The 20,824-nt window shown below is 45.6% G+C and overlaps 1 protein-coding gene across 1 annotated transcript in view; it reads right to left on the bottom strand.

The window, feature by feature from the left end:
- The window catches only part of MMP24 (matrix metallopeptidase 24), a 241,791-nt gene that overhangs the window by 53,264 nt on the left and 167,703 nt on the right, over nucleotides 1–20,824 (bottom strand). Inside the window, exons 2-4 of the mRNA XM_075351750.1 lie at nucleotides 13,578–13,726; nucleotides 9,541–9,657; nucleotides 7,560–7,864 (exon numbers count right to left, since the gene is read on the bottom strand). Coding sequence (XP_075207865.1) covers nucleotides 7,560–7,864; nucleotides 9,541–9,657; nucleotides 13,578–13,726 — 571 coding nt within the window. The remainder of the gene's footprint in view (nucleotides 1–7,559; nucleotides 7,865–9,540; nucleotides 9,658–13,577; nucleotides 13,727–20,824) is intronic.

Below are 20,824 nucleotides of genomic sequence, written 5' to 3' on the forward strand. Positions count from 1 at the left end.
CGCAGTAGACCAAGTCCTGATATATTCAGTTCCTTCATTTACATTCTGAATGCAGTGTAATTATAAAGTCTATCCCCAAGAGTGATTATAACATGGGAAGTAATTTACGGATCCTTTTATAATAGAACCGCTAACAAGTTACTTTGTAAACAAGAAAATAATACATACAAAGGCTTATATAATCTGGAAAGTGCAAATATCTGTATCTTAGAACTGCAGGTTTAGCAGCCCCCAGCACTGAATGTATTCTAAATGGGACGATACACTCATCTGTCCTTACCCGGGCTCTGTATCTCCGGCCACATCTGCACTGTATAGGACATACCCCCGAAGACCCCCTATTAAAGGGATTGTTTCACTGATATCTTCTAAAAACTAAAACCATATGTAGAAGAGGAACAGGGTATTCAGCCGCGCTATCACCACACCGAAAGTGTTGTTAATATGTCTTTTATTCTTTATGCACAGGTCAACGCGTTTCAGGGGTCGCAGCCCCCTTCATCAGGACAACAGGCAATGTTTTTTGCCTGTTGTGCTGATGAAGGGGCTGCAACCCCTGATACGCATTGACCTGTGCATAAAGAATAAAAGACATAAATTAACAACACTTTTGATGTGGTGATAGCATGGCTGAATATCCGGTTCCTCTTCTTTATATACTACATCCATCTCGGGGCTGCAGCTGTTCGCCCATTTATCAGCTATTATAAGGGTTGTGACAGGCACAACCTCTATAGGTGAGTTCCTCACTTTAGACACACCTAACTATTAATTTGGTAACCCTATTGTGTTTCTCCTTCACAGCCTCTTGCCTTCAAAAACTAAAAAAAGATAGAGGAACATATTCTTTATTTCTAATCTATATCCTGTTAGAGATTCAGAGATTTGCTTTACAAATGGAGAACATGACTTCTATGGGAGACATGTTTAGGCATGCTCTGTGCGGATGGGTGAAGTTATAAATTCTTGCGGATAAATGTGGTTTACTCCTCAACGCGTTTCAAAGTTCCACACTTCATCAGGACAAACCACGGTTTGTCCTGATGAAGAGAGAAATTTTGAAAACATGTTGACAAATAAACCACATTTATCCGCAAGAATTTGTAACTTCACCCATCCTTCATCTTCTTTTGTCTATACGCCCCCTGACGAAGCTTACCGAAACACGTGTTGGGTGTTGCATGCTCTCCATAGGTAAATATTCTCAGTGTCTATTGTGCTGTAAATGTTTGACCTGCGATAATTCCTGTATGGGTTCTCCCTAATCACGTTGTTTGGATGTATCAGTCATTTTGTCATATAACGTAATGTCTGTGCTCCATGATAATTGCACGTATCTAGGTGTATCTGGATGCACTTAATGACTTGGTTATTCAGACACGTGTGTTTTAGCGACACCTTGTGGGCTTAGCCGGTAATACTGATTTGTCATCTAATCCCCATATCTATTCTATATTGAAGATCTTATTGTACTGAATAAATCTCTTTAGTTGCTGTGCTTGGATGCATCAGTCATTATATATATGTTGATAATGCTCCAAGACTTATTGTATGCAATTAGGCGTACTTGGATGCACTAAATGACTGATTTACCTTAACATATTATATAGAGTATTTTCTATAGGATTTAACCGGTATTTGTCCCTTGGTGAACAAATTTGATTTTGGAGGCTATTTGATCTAGTCCATATTATCTAAAATCTTTTTCCTGTTATGGCACGTGACACTGTTGATACAGGTGTTATTCTAATGTATCATGTATAGCTGTTATGATGTAATCCTATCTTGAACTAAAATCATGAAAAGCATATCATGTTGTTCCTACCATTACCTGCATTAATGATTATGATTTAATTGTATTTATATCTAATAAAATAATAATAAATTAATTCAATCAATCTGGTGTTTTGGACTGTATGATCGCTTCTTTCTTCTCTTGGTTCTCCTATGTTTATGCGATTTGTCCTTACACCTAGTCCATATCTGATTTTATGAATTAGGGGTAATCTTACCTATACTATGTATATCAGTTCACTGTTTCTTACTCATTTTGTCCATACAGGGTAGATTTAAACCCATCCCTCCACAATTTTCATGCCAAAGCAATTATGGCAGAATTTGGCTTTGAAATGTTGCAAAATTTTTCACACCAGTTTTATCCAGCCCTGCCAAACTTGGTGAAGCTGGGGTGGATCGCCACAGCTCGTTTCATTCTGATGAGCTAAGGTGTACCTTACACCATAGGCTATGTGCCCACGGGGACATTGTCCTGCGGATATATCCGCAAGACATTCCGCAGGTGCTCCCAGAAATCTGCAACAGAACTTTCTCTGTTTCAATGCTGCGGATGCACAGCGGAATGTCCTGCGGATATGGTGCGGGCTTTCTGCATTGAGGATACAGTACCATGGCTTCGGCACTGCATCCTCAATGCAGAACAAGTGCTGCAGTGATCGGGGTGCTCATACTTACCTCCATCATGCAGCACCTCGCTTTCCGGCGGCCGGGTCACTGTCAGGCAGCGTCTGGTTCACTGTGCTGGAGGTGGGCGGGCCTGAACTAGCTCCGGCTGTCACATGACCGTAGCTCGTGCAGGCCCCGCCCACCTCTTCCTTCCTGTACCTGGCTGGATCCACCACGCTGCTGTACACCGGACGGAGAAGTGACTCGGGTCTCTATCAAGGCAGGTAAGTATATGGGACCCTGCGGAAAAATCTGCAACAATAATTGACATGCTGCAGATTTTTCCGCACGAAAATCCGCACGATTTCCGCTGCGGAAAAATCCGCAGCGTGGGCACAGCATTTCCCAAATGCCATAGAAATGGCTGGGGAGTAGCTGTGCTGCAGATTTCTGGAAAATCCGCGGATTTTCCGCGAAAAATTCGTGGCAAAATCCGCGCATTTTCCGCAGCGTGGGCACATACCTAAGGCTATGTGCCCACGCTGCGGAAAATGCGCGGATTTTGCCGCGGATTTCTCGCGGAAAAGCCGCGGATTTTCTGAAAATCTGCAGCACAGCTACTTCCCCGATCACGGCAGCACTTGTTCTGCATTGAGGATGCAGTGCCGAAGCCATGGTACTGTATCCTCAATGCAGAATGCCCGCAGCATATCCGCACGACATTCCGCAGCATGGAAACAGACAAAGGTTGTGGTGCTGTTTCCTGGGAGCACCTACGGAATGTCGTGCGGATATATCCGCAGGACACTTTCCCCGTGGGCACATAGCCTAAGAGGTACTTTGCACACTACGACATCGCAAGCTGATGGTAGCAATGCCGAGTGTGATAGTCCCCGCCCCCGTCGCAGCTGCGATATCTTGTGATAGCTGCCGTAGCGAAAATTATCGCTGCGGCAGCTTCACATGCACTTACCTGCCCTGCGACGTTGCTCTGGCCGGCGAACCACCTCCTTCCTAAGGGAGCGGGTCGTGCGGCGTCACAGCGACGTCACACGGCAGGCGGCCAATAGAAGCAGGGGGGCGGAGATGAGCGGGGCGTAAACATCCCGCCCACCTCCTTCCTTCCTCATTGCAGCCTGGACACAGGTAAGGTGATGCTCCTCACTCCTGCGGCTTCACACACAGCGATGTGTGCTGCCGCAGGAACGAGGAACAACATCGTAACATCGGTCCTTCCGAAATTATGGAAATGACCGACGCTACACCGATCATTCGATTGACGCTTTTGCGCTCGTTAATCATAGTAAAAACGATTGACATACTCCGATGTCGACAGCGACGCCGGATGTGCGTCACTTTCGATGCACCTGCGATGTCGTAGTGTGCAAAGTACCCCTTACTTCAGTCTCTGGCACAGTGCAAGGAGGCGCACACAACTTGTCAGGCGTGCACCTCTTAATGAATTGGGTGTGTTTGACTTCAACACACGCAACAAGGAGTTTTGACTTTTGTTGTTTACATGCAAGTTTTGGCCAACTCTGCCAAGACGGGGCAGGGTTGGGGCAGGATGGAGAGGAACAAGAGCATGACACCACAACTTGTCTAATTCATGAAGAACTGTGGTGTTCCTTTAACCTGAAATCTTTCTCCAGTCTCTGACTGGAGTAATGTTAGTAGCAAGGTGCACGCTACTTTTCAGATGAAAATGATTCATTTAGAGGCCTGTGCCACCACACCCACTCATTTCTTCACCATACCACCTCATGTCTCCCCCACACCCCCTCATTTCTCCACTACACCACCTCATGACTCCAGCACATCCCCTCAAGTCTCCACCACACCACCTCATGTTTCCAACACACCACCTCACGACTCCACCACGCCCTCTTATGACTCCACCACACCACCTCATGACTCCACCATGCCCACTCATGACTCCACAAACGCCCCCTCATGTCTCCACGACACCAACTTTTGACTCCACCACACCACCTCATGACTACCACATCCCTCAAGTCTCCATCACACCACCTCATGTCTCCACCACACCACCTCATGACTCCACCACAACCCCTCAAGTCTCCACCACACCACCTCATGTCTCCACCACGCCCCCTCATGACTCCACCATGCCCTCTTATGACTCCACCACACCCCCTCATGACTCCACCACACAACCTCAAAGAATGGCAGGTCATAAATAACAGCAGTGGTGACAATTACTTAAATTCATGCATGAAAAATAGTTCTGCAACTTTCTCTGTTTTTCAATACCGCAACATTTTTATATTCTTGTTTACAATCAAAGGCCGAATTTGGTCCCCAAAATAATATTTTTTATTAATCAAAATTCTCCAACTTTCTACTCCAGGACCTAACCAGCTAAACCTAATGTAGCTTTGCGTGAACCTTACCACAGATTGACCTCTATGCTTAAAGGAGATCTGTCAGTGGTTTGTCTGTATAATCTGTATATAAGATCCAATGTGTCCTTCATGAGAATTCTAGAGTGGAAACCTTAGGGCTCATTCACATGACCGTTCCGTTTGTCCTGGTCAGTTCCTGTTTTTTTGTGGACCCACGGACAGGACCATCTTTTCAATGTCTTTTGTGTAGGATCGGATGGCACACGGAAGAACTTCCGTGTGCATCCGATCCTACAAAAAACAAATCGGATGCCGTATGTCCGTTCCGTTGTCATGGAACATGTCCTATTCTGCTCTATAATAACGGACAGTGACACAATACAAGTCAATGGGAGAGCAAAATCCCGGTACTTCCGTGTGACCTCTGTCGGGTGCCCGTTCAGTCTGTGTCCCGCTCCAGCCCCAAGGCTGCCCGCACTGCAATGTGTCAGTGTTTGCCCCCTTCCCCCCCCTCTGCAGCATCAGCAGCTTCTCACACTGCAGTGCTGGCAGCCGTAGGGATGACGAGCGCTGCTGTCAGGAGGTTAGATGAGATCATTACCTGCTATGATGATCTCGTGCTCTCCTGATGTCAGCACTGTCACTGCCTTCCATTGCCCGCCACGTTCTCACATCACGTGTCGCGGGCGCCCCGAGACTGTCATTAGCGGTGACGTCACGAGCTCCTGCGTTTCTTCGCTGTGAATGCGGCGGGCATAGAAGGCAGTGACAGCGCTGATGTCAGGACTGCAGGCGATCGTCACAGTAGGTAATGATCTCATCTAACCTCCTGACAGCAGCGCTCGTCATCCCCTGCAGTGATCTGGGCTGACCTATTGATGTTAGCTCAGGTCACTGCACTACTCTCCCAGCCAATGGGGAACATTCTGTTCTTCATTGAATGGGACATTGACTATGGTATGGGTCGTCGTGGGACCCCTTTATTGGATTATGCCGGACCCGGATTTGATTGTTCTTTTCAATAAATTGGTGAAAGAGGGAATGGTGTGGGGAGTGTTTTTTCAAATAAAACTTTTATTGTTGTCAATTTTTTTTTATTACTGACTGGGTTGGTGATGTCAGGTATCTGATAGACGCGTGACATCACTAACCCCAGGGCTTGATGCCAGGTGACATTACACATCTGGCATCAACCCCATATATTACCCCGTTTGCCACCGCACCAGGGCAACGGGATGAGTTGGGACGAAGCGCCAGGATTGGCACATCTAATGGATGCGCCACTTCTGGGGCGGCTGTAGCCTGCTATTTTTAGGCTGGGGAGTGTCCAATAACAGTGGACCTCCCCAGTCTGAGAATACCAGACCACAGCTGTCTGCTTTACCTTGGCTGGTGATCCAATTTGGGGGGGACCCCGTGTTTTTTGTTTTAAATTATTTATTTAATTTAAAATAACAGCGTGGGGTGCCCTCTGTTTTGGATTACCAGCCAAGGTGAAGCTGCCAGCTGTGGTTTGCAGACTGCAGCCGTCTGCTTTATCCTGGCTGGCTACAAAAAATAGGGGGGACCCCATGTCATTTTTTTAAATTATTTATTTATTTTTTGGCTAAATACAAGGATAAGTACCCTTTAGTGCCAAATGAAAGTCCCAAAGGGTGCCAGCTTAGAATATGCAGGGGGGTGGGACATTATATATGTCTTCTCATCTGTTATCCATCTATCTATCTATCTATCTATCCCTCTATTCATTCATTCATTCATCCCTCTATCTCTTTGTCTCTATATCTATCTATCCATCTCTATATCTACTCATCTATCTGTCTTGCTGTTTCCAATTTTTGCGGTCCGCAAAAAAAACCGGAAGGCACACGGATGACACACGGACCGTATATGGAACGGAACGGATGTCACACAGATGCCACACGGATGCATCCGTGAAAAAAATTGACCGTTTTTTGCGGCCCGCAAAAACGGAACGGTCATGTGAATGTAGCTTTATGCAAATCAGACTGAAAGTGCACTGGGGGTAGGTCAGTGCACCTGGAAAAAGTTCTAGTGCACTGATGCCTTCAGGGCACTTGTAAAATTTCTCAGGACCAGCACATCACATCACTACAAAAAAAAATTTGTTTTTTGAGTTCAAGCCCAGGTACACCCATACTACTTCTTTCATATGTAAAAATGTGCTCGCTGGCTAGTAATGAGCAAGCACTACCATGCTCGGGTGCTTGATACTCATAATGAGCAGTTGGAAGACCTTCCGGAAAATGCTCAAGTTCCCCATTATACTTGGTAAACGAGTCAAGCCCATCCGAGCATCCAACTATTCGTTACGAGTATAGACAGGTTTCCTAAGTTGGGACATACAGAGTCATCAGTGCCAGTCACTATCTCTAGTCATAATCTTCATCCTTCAGACTCTTCTGCTGCTAGAAGGAAGTTACTTTGCATCTGCCTGGTCTGATTTACAGAAGAATGTCTTCCTGTAATAGATACTTCTGCCAGGACTGAAGATTCATATCCTTAAATTGAATTGGACTGGGCTGCAATGTATGCCATAATAACCTCGTACACCCTATATTGGGGTTTTTCTGCACTTTTTTGTGGGGTATTGCAGCATTTATTGCAGTCCCATCAGCTTTGTCACCTCTTATGATGCGAGCAATTCTTGAATACCAATTATTTCAAAGGCAGACTTATAGTATTGTACCCAGTGTCATGGCACCAATTGTAAAACTTGGCAATACAGCAAATGCTGAAAGCAGAGAGGCATTGTATAAGATAACTCACCATCATGATTGGAATTCCCAAGTGTCCAGGGCTCATCCGAATCAAAATGTGTATCTCCTCCTATGCCAGGTCCAGGAAAATAGGCATGTGCTAAAAATCCACCCTCCCCGTCAAATGGAGAGCTGTCCCCGTGAAATCCAGAAGCAAAAAATATCATAATGTCTGCTTCTTTATGCGACGTTTTAATTTCTTGATAGGGGATTTCTTCAAATGTAAGAGGAGTCACCTTCTGCCACACATCAAAAGCCTGTCGGATTGCTTTTCTAGTGTCCAGTTCTCCTACTTTAGGAGTATAATTGTGTATGCTGGAAAGGAAGACAAGATAAGGAATAAAATTACTTCCAAAAATGTGTGGTGGGATTAATCTATCAAAGGTTACTATAGGTTATAGAATGAAAGGGGCTGCCCAGGCTTAAGGCCCCGTCACACACAGAGATAAATCTTTGGCAGATCTGTGGTTGCAGTGAAATCATGGACATATTGTTCCATTTGTACACAGCCACAAACCTGGCACTGATTGTCCACAATTTCACTGCAACCACAGATCTGCCGCAGATTTATCTCTGTGTGTGACAGGGCCTTTAGGGTTGAAGTTTGTAATCACTGTGTAACTGCAGACTTTTGAATCCTCACAGTGCGCACACTGTGTGCAGTCAGGATTCCCCAGACCCTAAGTGGGGGCGGGCACATATCCGCAAGTATTTAATTTGCATATATGTGGACAAAAAAAAAATCACAGATCAGCACTGACTTATTGATTAACACTAGTGTAAGTGCATTACATTTTTTATTGCATTGAACGAGCCGTATTTAAAAGTAGATGTGAGTGAACCCTTACATTGCATATCTTGCGTTGACCCTGAGTTATAGCCAGAATTATAACCCACAGCTGCACTCACAATTCTGCTGGAGATAGTCAATGAGTTGCTCATGAGGTCAGTGTGACATTGATATGTGTGGGCCCTCCCCCCACTCACACACCAGCAGAAACAGACCTTTACTATGCTATAATACGATGTAACCTTATAAAGGGAACCCGCCTGAACCACAAGCAGTATGATTCAGACAAAACTAATTTTGGCAAACCGTCTGTGTACTTTGAGTCTAGTCCTAGGAAGGTCCCTGGAGGCTTCTCCCTGCCCACTGCCCCAGATTGACAGATCTCCCTATATGCATACATGAAGACAGACCTGTCCCTGTACATGTGTGGGTGAGGAGAAGCCACCGGGGACTGCCTCAGACTTCGGGTGAGTTTCTTTGTATATTTTATAATATTTCCTGCTGCTTTGTTGATATACTAAGCTCTCAGACAACTCCTTTATGGCAATCATCAACCTCTACATGCCCAGGTAGTTAATGACTAAAAGTAAGATGTCAGTGCTCTGGGCTGGTGTCTCGTGAGGTTTTGTTCTCTTGGTGCATGTTATGGAGTACTGCATTTATCTACCTTTATGGACAATTTTCTTTTTACCTAAATACATGTAAAATCATTTTTGCCATTGGGTTTCATAAAAAAAATTGCACTGTTTGGCTTTTATAGGCTTTTGTTTTCCTGCTGTTTTTACTTTGATGTGATCTGTGCTCATAAATCAGCAAAGAGAAGCTCAGAAAATAACAGAATAAAAGAGTTAGAGACTCCCAGGCTAGCTGACAGATTCTCCGTTAACTCATTCTGCAGGTAGCAATACATACTGCAATACAAAATGCAAAAAATGAAACTTTTTTTTAATGAAATCTAACAGAAACATAATATTTTTAGCCACAAATTAAACTAGTAGATGCTTTATAAAATCTAGAACATTCCTTACAATGTGTTCCCAATCATTCTCTTCAATTCTTCCTGCTATACGGAAAGTAATTGTGTGTTGTTTCCATATAACAATGGAGTAGAGACTGAAAAAAAGCAGACTGAAAAAAATGTGGCTACCAATGTGAGCGGTCACCATTAGCTTTGTGCTGTCTCTTTACGAGAAATCCATACCTGTATGTGATGTGTTTCTGTCTCCACTTCTGGCCTGTTAGTGCATATCTCTTGTTCCTTCTTTTATGGCTTAAGTGAGGAAGGTCAGGTACCCCGCAGCGAGGCTTTTTCATCCACCTACATGATCATTAAATGGGAAAAAAAGAGAGCAAACACCACTGTGATCACTGATCCACAAGACCGGGAAATACATCAAAGTTACCATTCCCTATGATGAGCTGCCTGACAATAGACCTTATAGGATTGTGTGGGGAATTTTACTTCTCCTTACATGATGACCATTATATTACATTTTTTACAGCACGCCACTGGAAATTTGCACCTCGGGCACAAGTGCCTCTGCTATATGAAACAGGAAGGGTTAACACTGAAATACTTTCCACAGTACCGATTATGAGAACTCTGTTATAGTGTCATTTATTATACTATCTCAGTGAAAGATATATTTTATAGAGAACTTCTGAATCTGGTGGTGTATGAAGATGGCAACGGTTACATCCTATGTAAAGCAGACACACAAAATTACAATTTTAACTTTATGAAAGGACACTAAAGGTAAAGCAGCAATAATAGATGGAGATCGGAAGATAAGTGGTTACACTACTTATTAAAGGGAATATGTCAGCAGGTTTTTGCTACGTAAGCTGAGGACAGCATGCTGTAGGGGTTAAAAAACAAAGCTCAACTATGCCTCTCTTATCAGGCTGTGTGATGTTGTTTACTTAATCCTAACGACTTTATCACCTAGTGATTAACATTACAGGACTAGAAGCTCACATGCATAGTAGTCCGGTACACCCCTGCTGTGATTGACACCTGACTGTCAATGCACAATCTCCATAGAGAGCCTGGTGTGGGCAGGACAGCTCCCTAGACTCAGCTACATAACTAAAGTTAAATGCACTGATTGTGTCACAACGGCTCCAGACAGTAATCTAAGCACAACATTATTGGATTCACAGATTCTTTGCCTACATTATCCAGCTGCCAGATGAGATAGAAAAACCTGCTGACAGATTCCCTTTAAGAATGCCAATCACTTTTCTGGATATGGTACAGAGAATAAGAATTGCCGAATACAAGATATACGAGACGGCTGTCAGCAGAGCGCCCTTCAAAATGAACAAGTATTTCAATAGTAAAAGAGTAGAGACCCTGCCAACACCCCTCCTACTTATTAGATAATCTGCCATCTTTATTGTAATGTGCATTGCCAATTTAAAAAAGAAAAATTAAAGCAAGTGGACACCTTTGCTGGTCACTTTTGATGTTGAAATGTATATATTTTTGGCTACAAAACTTTACAGTCAGGTTCCAATAAAAATATTGTCTTCTATAGCAGTGGTCCCCACCCTTGTTTGCACCAGGGACCAGCTTCAAGCAAGACCATTTTTTCCATGGCCTGGAAAGGCGGGGTAGGGGTGGGGCAGGGGTGGGCTTTAGTTACATGGGGCGGGGTTATAGAGAGAATACAGCTAGCAGGAGGGGAAAGAGGGCTGGACACATATGGTGTTCTTGTCCCTGCTCCTCTCTGAGCAAATGCTGCGAGTAGAGTAGCAGCACTGTACATTGAGCCTCAGTGTACAGCACTGGTATTTAGCAGCATTATACACCAAAGAGCGCTGTAGACCAGATCCCCGCCAGGAGCCATGACACTGTGGCCAGATCGCCGTCCCGCCCACCATGCCCCACATAATGTGCTGTGCCGGGAGCCGTGTCTACTGAGGCCAGCCCGCTGCACCGCTACGGCACGCCCCGCATAATATTCTCTGCCAAGAGGCTCCCGGCAAAGAATATTATGCGTGTTGTGATGGGGCAGCGGACTGCATCCACCTCAAAAAGTGTGCTCTGAGCCGCCGCAGAGCAGAGTACATCGTCAGTGTTTAGGGCTGGTTTGCGGCAGCACCACGGACCGTCAAAAACCCCTCAACGGCCTGGTCCTGGTCTGTGGACCGGTGGTTGTGGACCCATGTTCTATAGCCTGCATGGCAGTATGTAATAAATTGTAGAATGCATTAAAGGGGTTTTCCATTTTCAGGAAAGTTATGTCCCCAAGTATAGTTTGTTGTATAAAAAGCAAGCAAAGTGTTCTTCACTCACCCACCACCGGGTCCAGGGCTGAGTTTCCTCCACTGCTCCTGATGCCTGTTGTTGTCTGCAGGGATAATGTCACATAACAGCGTTGAAACCAATCAATCAGCTCAGTGGCTTGTGCTATCTACATGAGCAAAGCTACCAAGCTCAGAGATTGGCTGCAGCACTGATAATGTGAGGTCACCGCTGCAGACAACAACAGTAACTGGGAGCAGTGGAGGAGACTTAGCTCTGGACCAGGGGAGGGTGAGTGAACAACAGTTTGGTGGGGGGTTTTACGACAACTTTTCTGAAAACTGAAAACCTTTTTAATGGTCAATCCATCAGTTAGTTCAGCAAGGTTTAGAACTCATCTGTCTTTCCGTGAAAAAAAAACGGATCAAGACGTCTCTGTGCAACATGGATGTCTGAATGAAGCCTAAAGTCGGCTACATACTATGATACATAGAGGCTGCAGAAGTCAAATAGTTCAAGATAGGTAGTATTTTAGAGGGCAGAAGACCCTCAAGTCCCCAGAGAAAACTCTTCTGACATGCCCTCTTGGACCACAAGCCAGGAATAAGTATACTGGACAGCAAAAGCAAAAAATGGCGTATCTTCACAACAGGGGGACAAATGAAAAGTGAAGTACATAGGCAGATTGAGGGCAGCACAGGGATTCTGCAAAGGTGGCAAACTCATGATTTGGATTCAAGACAAGTCCTCTTTAAAGGGAACCTGTCACCAGGTTTGGGGCCTATAAGCTGCGGCCACCACCACCAGTGGGCTCTTATATAAAGCATTCTAACATGTTATATATAAGAGCCCAGGCTGCTGTGTAGAGCGTACAAATCACTTTATAATACTTAAACGGTCGCTGCGGTGGAGTTGGGTCATATGGGCGACTCCGCTGCCGGCGCCTCCTCCTTCGGCTATCTTTGTCCTCCTTCTGAGGCCTATGTGCATGACGCGTCCTACGTCATACACACTCACCGTTCCCGAGCAGGTGCATGTTAGAATACTGTATATAAGAGGCCACTGGTGGTGGCCGCAAGTTATAGGACCCAAATCTGCTGACAGGTTCCCTTTAAGTTGTGAATTTTATCAGTCTTTTTAACCCATTGCTGTATTTAAAAGATCCCCTTCAGCCCATATAGGGGCTATATAAACACTGGAGTGGTCTTTGAGTCCATCCCCAACACTGTCCCCCTCTGTACTGGTGCTAACTAGCACATTAACACGACCGGAAAATGCCCGAGATTTATGTTTTACAAGAAACCCATCATCCGGGCAAGAGGATATTCAGATTTTACACTGAAAATATATTTTATATGGATAAAAGCAGTATCTTTACCAAAAAGATAAATTAACATAATCTTTAAGTATGGAGTAACTATTTCTGTCTCTAGTTCGGTCTTAACTCGTTCAGGTCAATGAAAAATTTGTCCCACTAGTCTAAAATTCATCACAACCACTTAAAAATTATTCTCGGACACTAATTATAATTGCAATGACATGAAATTCCCATGTGGTGCACAGCTTGAACATTTTTCCAGATTTAGAAGGAAATGGAACATTATTCAGATCAAGACTGAATGTTATAACGATTGCATCAGATAAAAGAATAAATCTCGGAGGAAACTTTCTCAGGTCTCTCCTTCTTAATTACTTTAGGACCCAGATATTTTTTTTTTCTGGGAGGAAAGACCCATGTTGTTATGTCTGTGTTTTGGAACATATAACTTTTTTTCCCATTTTTGCATACACATACCGGTAGTTGTTTGAGCACTTGTTTTATGCAGTTAAACAAGGCAGTTAAACAAAGCAATTATTCACGTGAGTATTGTCAATGTAATGCAAATAACTTCTAGATGTATATTCCAAAATAAGGCATATGGAAAGCTATTTTTTCGGTAAGTCAACCCTAATTCAATGAAGGTTAAGGTGGACTCATCTGTACTCACTCAATGGTCATTTGGTCCAGCACTCCAGTCACCGGAATCCCGTAGAACTGTTGCATGGTCGCAACTGCGGACTGCATAGCTTTTCCTGAATGTAAAGCTGATATTCTAATATCATATGGGAGCAAATAGCCATATGTCTTCAACCAGCTCTGTGGAGAGAGAAAAGGACAACCATAAGTCTCAGGCTTGTCGTCTTTAAAAGATTCCTTATTGCATTGGTCATGGCCAAAAATGACATTAAATTGATATAGAAAAGTGAGAATATTGACTACTTTACAATTAAATGTCAAAGGCGATCTACTGGAAAATGGAATGACCTATAAAATGTATCAAGCATGGCTCATTGCCTAACACGCGAGATTTTTACTGTCCATGGAGCTACCAAATGCTTCAGGAGAGAGCCATACAAAGCTAAGAGACAATTGAATTTTTTACAAGACCAACAATAAAAATAGGCAGATAGTCAACCCCTCTGTAGTTTCAGTAACATTTTAAGAATAAGTTGACGTGTATATATGATTTCTCAGCATTATATGACTTGCAGCCAGCATTTGTAACTAATTTTTCACTCTGACAGAGCTATCTCTGATGTTCACTTTTGATCTAGTGGGTGAAAACTAGCTGCTATAATGTCTACCATACAGAACACAAACATGTTAGGAATTTCTGCTCTTCATACTCTGGTAAGTATGAGGACAGAAGCAGCAGTTATAAAACCGAACTCAGCAGAATAGCTGTGACCCAAGCACTAGACTGAGAAATTATTTCCTAGATTCTACACAGAACTGCGCAGAGTAGATGTGAATCAATCACTGGACTGAGAAATTATTTCCTAGATTCTGCACAGAAAGGAGCAGAGTAGCTGTGAACCAAGCACTGGACTGAGAAATCATTTCCTTGTTTCTACACAGAACTGAGCAGAGTAGCTGTGAGCCAAGCACTGGCCTGAGAAATTATTTCCTAGTTTCTACACAGAACTGAGCAGAGTAGCTGTGAACCAAGCCCTGGACTGAGAAATTATTTCCTAGTTTCTACACAGAATTGAGCAGAGTAGCTGTGAGCCAAGCACTGGCCTGAGAAATGATTTCCTAGATTCTACACAGAACTGAGCAGAGTAGCTGTGAGCCAAGCACTGGCCTGAGAAATTATTTCCTAGTTTCTACACAGAACTGAGCAGAGTAGCTGTGAGCCAAGCACTGGACTGAGAATTTATTTCCTAGATTCTACACAGAACTGAGCAGAGTAGATGTGAATCAATCACTGGACTGAGAAATTATTTCCTAGATTCTGCACAGAAAGGAGCAGAGTAGCTGTGAACCAAGCACTGGACTAAGAAATTATTTCCTAGTTTCTACACAGAACTGAGCAGAGTAGATGTGAACCAAGCACTGGCCTGACAAATTATTTCCTAGTTTCTACACAGAACTGAGCAGAGTAGCTGTGAACCAAGCACTGGACTGAGAAATTATTTCCTAGTTTCTACAGAGAACTGAGCAGAGTAGCTGTGAGCCAAGCACTGGACTGAGAAATTATTTCCTAGTTTCTACACAGAACTGAGCAGAGTAGCTGTGAACCAAGCACTGGACTGAGAAATTATTTCCTAGTTTCTACACAGAACTGAGCAGAGTAGCTGTGAACCAAGCACTGGACTGAGAATTTATTTCCTAGATTCTACAGAGAACTGAGCAGAATTGCTGTGAGCCAAGCCCTGGACTAAGAAATTATTTTGTAGATTCTACACAGAACTGAGCAGAGTAGCTGTGAGCCAAGCCCTGGACTGAGAAATTATTTCCTAGATTCTACTTCACAATCTGTGCATATAACTTTGTCAGTGCCATCCTCTGCTCCTCCGTCCCCTTTCCCCATCCAATGTCAATACTTTAATAGGAGCTATAACCTGATACTTCAGTCAGCTTGCAATCATAGGTAGGGAAACAAATGTCTCATAATGGGAAAAAGATGCAGACGTCTCCGATCAGATATATTAAGTTTGTTACATTTAGTTATATTATTGGTTTATATAAAGTTTACTTAAACAAAAGTGACCAGTTAATGTTTATCCATACAGATCATTGTAAATCACAATGTGCTCACTGCTTTCTGTACATATAGAATTAATAATGTGTGACAATACAACCTGTCCATAAATCTGTGTTGCTTTGCAGGTATTACACCTCCTCAGCCAATTGATAACTCCTGGGGCTCTCGTTACCCTCCGATGCCACTGCATCCATCATCCAGTAGCTCTACTACTGTTGGTATAGCATCTCAGATGCACCTAATAAACCTGTCTAAAAAACATCTGAAAGCCAGGTTGTAGCCGAGTTCAGCTGCATATGCATTTCCTGTATAATTCATGAAAAACCGATGAACCTATTACCCTGTCTAATAAAACGTCCCCCAGAATCCTCATGGCATCATCTTTTTTCTGACTGCAATGTTGAAGTACAGCTCAGCTGTTTCATGCTCAGTTCTGCTATTCATGCAGGAGTGAGCATTATTATGGTCTGAAGATCCTCATGAACCACCAATGAAATGTGGAGTTTGCAAATAGCAATAAATATTGGTCAAATATTGGGTCAAAGTGATTACATTCTAAGCTATCAATGGTTATCACTTCTCAAAGAATTGTAAATAAAAATGTTCCAAGTTGAGATCAATCCATCTCTACCAGGAAGAACACAAGAGAGTATGGAGAGGGGCCTGCAGCACTGAGTAGAAGCAGTGTGCTAAAGTGAAAGGTAGATTTCGCAGATAAGACTATGACCCTCCATTCAGCTCTGTTAAGCTAAATGATCAGAATAGCAGGATATGAAAAAAGACAAAAAGAAATACGTTGGGCTTATATATTAACAATAATCATACAAATTCTGTGCTTTGTAAAAAAAATATTGCCATTTTGGAAATATCCATTTAATCATAGTATGCTTTATTCTACTATAGGCGAACTGTTGAGATATCTTAATTTTTGTACGTTTTCAATGTATAGTCTTCCTTTTAGCTGATTTTTCCTCTGGATGTGGGCAGTTTGCTGCAGTGGAAGCCTCTGCATACAGTTCTGTCTGCAATGAAGAACAGACACACATAGAACTGCCTATTCAACTAATTTCTGGCCCCGGAATAAAGAGGAAGGAATCTAGAAGGAGATGAAACCTTATTTTATCTGCCAGATTTCTCCATAAATCTAGTTTTCACTATCTCATTAATTCCTGGGTTTCGTTGCCCTTTAATCCTTTACAATAAAACAATTCCTTTACTACAATACAATGTCCATAAAATAATAGGAAAAATACTGTCGGCTCCGGTCCTGTGAACTAGAGATCTAAGGTTCTCCATACAGATGGTAGTGCGGCACTGGTAATTAAAGTTAATTTAAAGCTTGGCTCCTATGGACTCTAAAGCAGCTTTAATCAAGCCAGTAAAAAATATTCTACCTTCTTCTTCCTCCTCGCTCCTGCTGGGCTGCTGCAAGCCTGCTAATTTTTCTCATTCAGTCAGATACTCCTGTGTCAGCGGAAAGGATTTGCATATTCATGAGAAATCCGCTGTCTAGTCCTCCTACCCAGAGGCTTCTCACATACAGACATGTGAAAGGTGAAGAGTGCAAGGAAACTGCAATTTCTTTTTCTGCCCATGTTAACAATTACATCATGGATACTGAGAGGCTGCACCATGCACACCATACTCCAGGGGGATGGACACCAAGCAGGTAAAGTGGGATCCGCGGCTGCAGTATGCACACCATACTCCAGGGGGATGCACACCATACTCCAGGGGGATGGACACCAAGCACGTAAAGCGGGATCCGCGGCTGCAGTATGCACACCATACTCCAGGGGGATGCACACCATACTCCAGGGGGATGGATACCAAGCAGGTAAAGCGGGATCCGCGGCTGCAGTATGCACACCATACTCCAGGGGGATGCACACCATACTCCAGGGGGATGGACACCAAGCACGTAAAGCGGGATCCGCGGCTGCAGTATGCACACCATACTCCAGGGGGATGCACACCAAGAAGGTAAAGCGGGATCCGCGGCTGCAGTATGCACACCATACTCCAGGGGGATGCACACCATACTCCAGGGGGATGGACACCAAGCACGTAAAGCGGGATCCGCGGCTGCAGTATGCACACCATACTCCAGGGGGATGGACACCAAGCAGGTAAAGTGGGATCGGCGGCTGCAGTATGCACACCATACTACAGTGGGACGGACACCTAGCAGGTATTGCGGGATCCGCGGCTGCAGCATGCACACCATATTACCGGGGGTAGACACCTAGTAGGTATATCCGCGGCTGCAGCATGCACACCATACTACAGGGGGACAAACACCTTGCAGGTACAGCGGAATCCGCGGCTGCAGCATGCACACCATACTACAGTGGGACGGACACCTAGCAGGTATAGCAGGATCCGCGGCTGCAGTATGGTGCCCCTGGGGTTCAGTCGCCATAGGGCATTGCATTTCATTTGGGTGCAATGCTTGGACTCGGGTGATGAAGGAGTTGATCACTGGTGTTGTTTGTTTCACTTACACAAAACATCTAGCTATGAGTCACCACTTACACAAGAAGCTGGACAGTCTGGGGAATTCCAGGTTACCCGGTCAACAGCCACTAACAGTCATCCCAAGGGTGGGGGCAGTGAGTGAGTAAGAGGGACACAAACAGTTTTGACTTCAGAACAGTCTGAGACAGCGAAGGAACAACTGGTCCCCTGGGGGGAGTGCTTCACTCAGCTCCCCTTAGGGGGTTCGCCTGGGATGTGTGCTTAGGAGCTATCTCGGGGAGGGGGGGAGAGAGTGCTAGAACAGCATGGGACTTGTAGTACCACGGCTACTATAGAGAGTGCTTCACAAAGCTTCTATAGCTATGACCGACCAGACTAGAAGAGGGCGAGAGACAGAGGCGACCGGTGGACATGGTGAGACAGAGGAGACATGGCAGCTGGGGGGGGAGTTTAACCGCGTCCACAGTGCCAGTGCAGTCGGGGTGCGGAACCCTCGGTTGGGGACACCTTCATGGACTCTAACAAATCTGCAGGGGTTGGGGATTTCATGTCCCATCGCCCACCACCCACTTTCCTGGAGCACAGTGACAATAGCATCCGGGGTAGCGCCGGTGTCGTCCTTGTCTTTGCCTGCGCCGCCGCCCCGTGCTTCAGCCGTCCCCATCGTCCTCATCCTCTCTGGGGCTCGCTCCACCTGTGGGGAGCTGGACTATCTGGGCTGCATTAACATCAGCCCTGGAGGAAAGCAACATCTCGCAGCAGCGGTCAATTCCTGGCCGTGCACCACGGGTGGTGCTGCAAAGCATCCCCCATTCCGATCCAACACCGCTCCTGGGAGAGGAAAAGTTGCAGGAAGGGTCCGCGGCGGAGGAGACCAGGACCCCCGTCGCCACTGCAACCGGTGACACCTCTTGCCAGGGACCCTTCACCCTCCTTCCATGCCCCTTTACATCGGACACCCGTTCGTTTGTCTTTTACATGTAGCCGATGGGGCCACGGAGCCAGGTCAGGCCAGTCACAGCAACCCCACAAAACCATTGGCCAGGTGACGAGTAACCCCTGAGGCCCTGTGTGGCTGGCAACTGAGATGAAAAACTGACAGTTTCCCAGGGTCATAGAATCCGCTGCTGTAGAAACAGGAAACTCAGATAACAACACATGCTGCAAATTTTTGGGATTTTCTAACACTCGATACCACTGGATTGTCAGCTGGCCGTGACACCTCCATGACAGGCCGTGACACATCCGAGATATGATCACTGGACCGCTCAGCCGCAGGACACACTGTGATCACTTTATTGTCTATCTAGGCTGACAAAAAAAATGATTTTTTTGGAAAGGACTTCCCTTTTAACAACAACACTAAGCAACTAAATAAGTTAGAGAAGTGTCATATCTGACTGGAGCTGCTCTTTAAGGCTAAGTTCACATTTCCGCTAAAATCTATCAGTCACAATCCGCTGCTCTTGTAAACAGCGGAATCCGTTTAGCGGATTCCGCTGCTCCCATAGACTTGTATGAGCAGCGGATTGTGACTGATGATGCTGCGTTGCACCCTCCGCCCGACTGATCAGTCGTGGAACGACTGACCGCCGGGCGGGAGGAACGCAGCATGTAACGTTTTTTGAGCAGCGAGATCCGTCGGATTTCGCTGCGCATGCTCTCTGGCTCCCTGCACACGTCACCAGCTTTGGTTGGTTACCCGATATTTACCCTGGTTACGGTGCAAGGAGCCAGCGCTAAGCGGTGTAGGCCCGTAACCAAGGTAAATATCGGGTAACCAAGGTAAACATCGGGTGCTTTGCTATTACCCGATATTTAGGCTGGTTACGTGTGCAGGGAGGCCGACACTTCCCCGCTCGGCCCCGCCCCCTCCCGCACTCCGCACATGTATGCACACACACACACACACACCTGTCCCCAGCCATGCAGACAAGCACTGCCACTGACACCCTCGTCTGGCCCCGCCCCCTGCTCGGCCCCGCCCCCTCCCGCACTCCGCACATGTATGTACACACACACACACACACACACACCTGTCCCCAGCCATGCAGACAAGCACTGACACCCTCGTCTGGCCCCGCCCCCTGCTCGGCCCCGCCCCCTCCCGCACTCCGCACATGTATGTACACACACACCTGTCCCCAGCCATGCAGACAAGCACTGCCACTGACACCCTCGTCTGGCCCCGCCCCCTGCTCGGCCCCGCCCCCTCCCGCACTCCGCACATGTATGTACACACACACACACACACACACACCTGTCCCCAGCCATGCAGACAAGCACTGACACCCTCGTCTGGCCCCGCCCCCTGCTCGGCTCCGCCCCCTCCCGCACTTTGCATGTGCACACACACACATACATACATACATACATACATACATACATACATGCACATACACACACTCACTCACACATACACTCACCTGTCCCCAGCCATGCAGACCGCAGCACTTCTACTGACATCCTCAGCGCCTGGCCCCGCCCCCCGCTCGGCTCCGCCCCCTCCCGCACTTTGCATGTGCACACACATACATACATACATACATACATACATACATGCACATACACACACTTACTCACTCACAGATACACTCACCTGTCCCCAGCCATGCAGACCGCAGCACTTCCACTGACATCCTCAGCGCCTGGCCCCGCCCCCCGCTCGGCTCCGCCCCCTCCCGCACTTTGCATGTGCACACACATACATACATACATACATACATACA

The sequence above is a fragment of the Anomaloglossus baeobatrachus genome, chromosome 5 (assembly GCF_048569485.1).
Source record: "Anomaloglossus baeobatrachus isolate aAnoBae1 chromosome 5, aAnoBae1.hap1, whole genome shotgun sequence".
Classification (NCBI taxonomy): Eukaryota; Metazoa; Chordata; class Amphibia; order Anura; family Aromobatidae; genus Anomaloglossus; species Anomaloglossus baeobatrachus.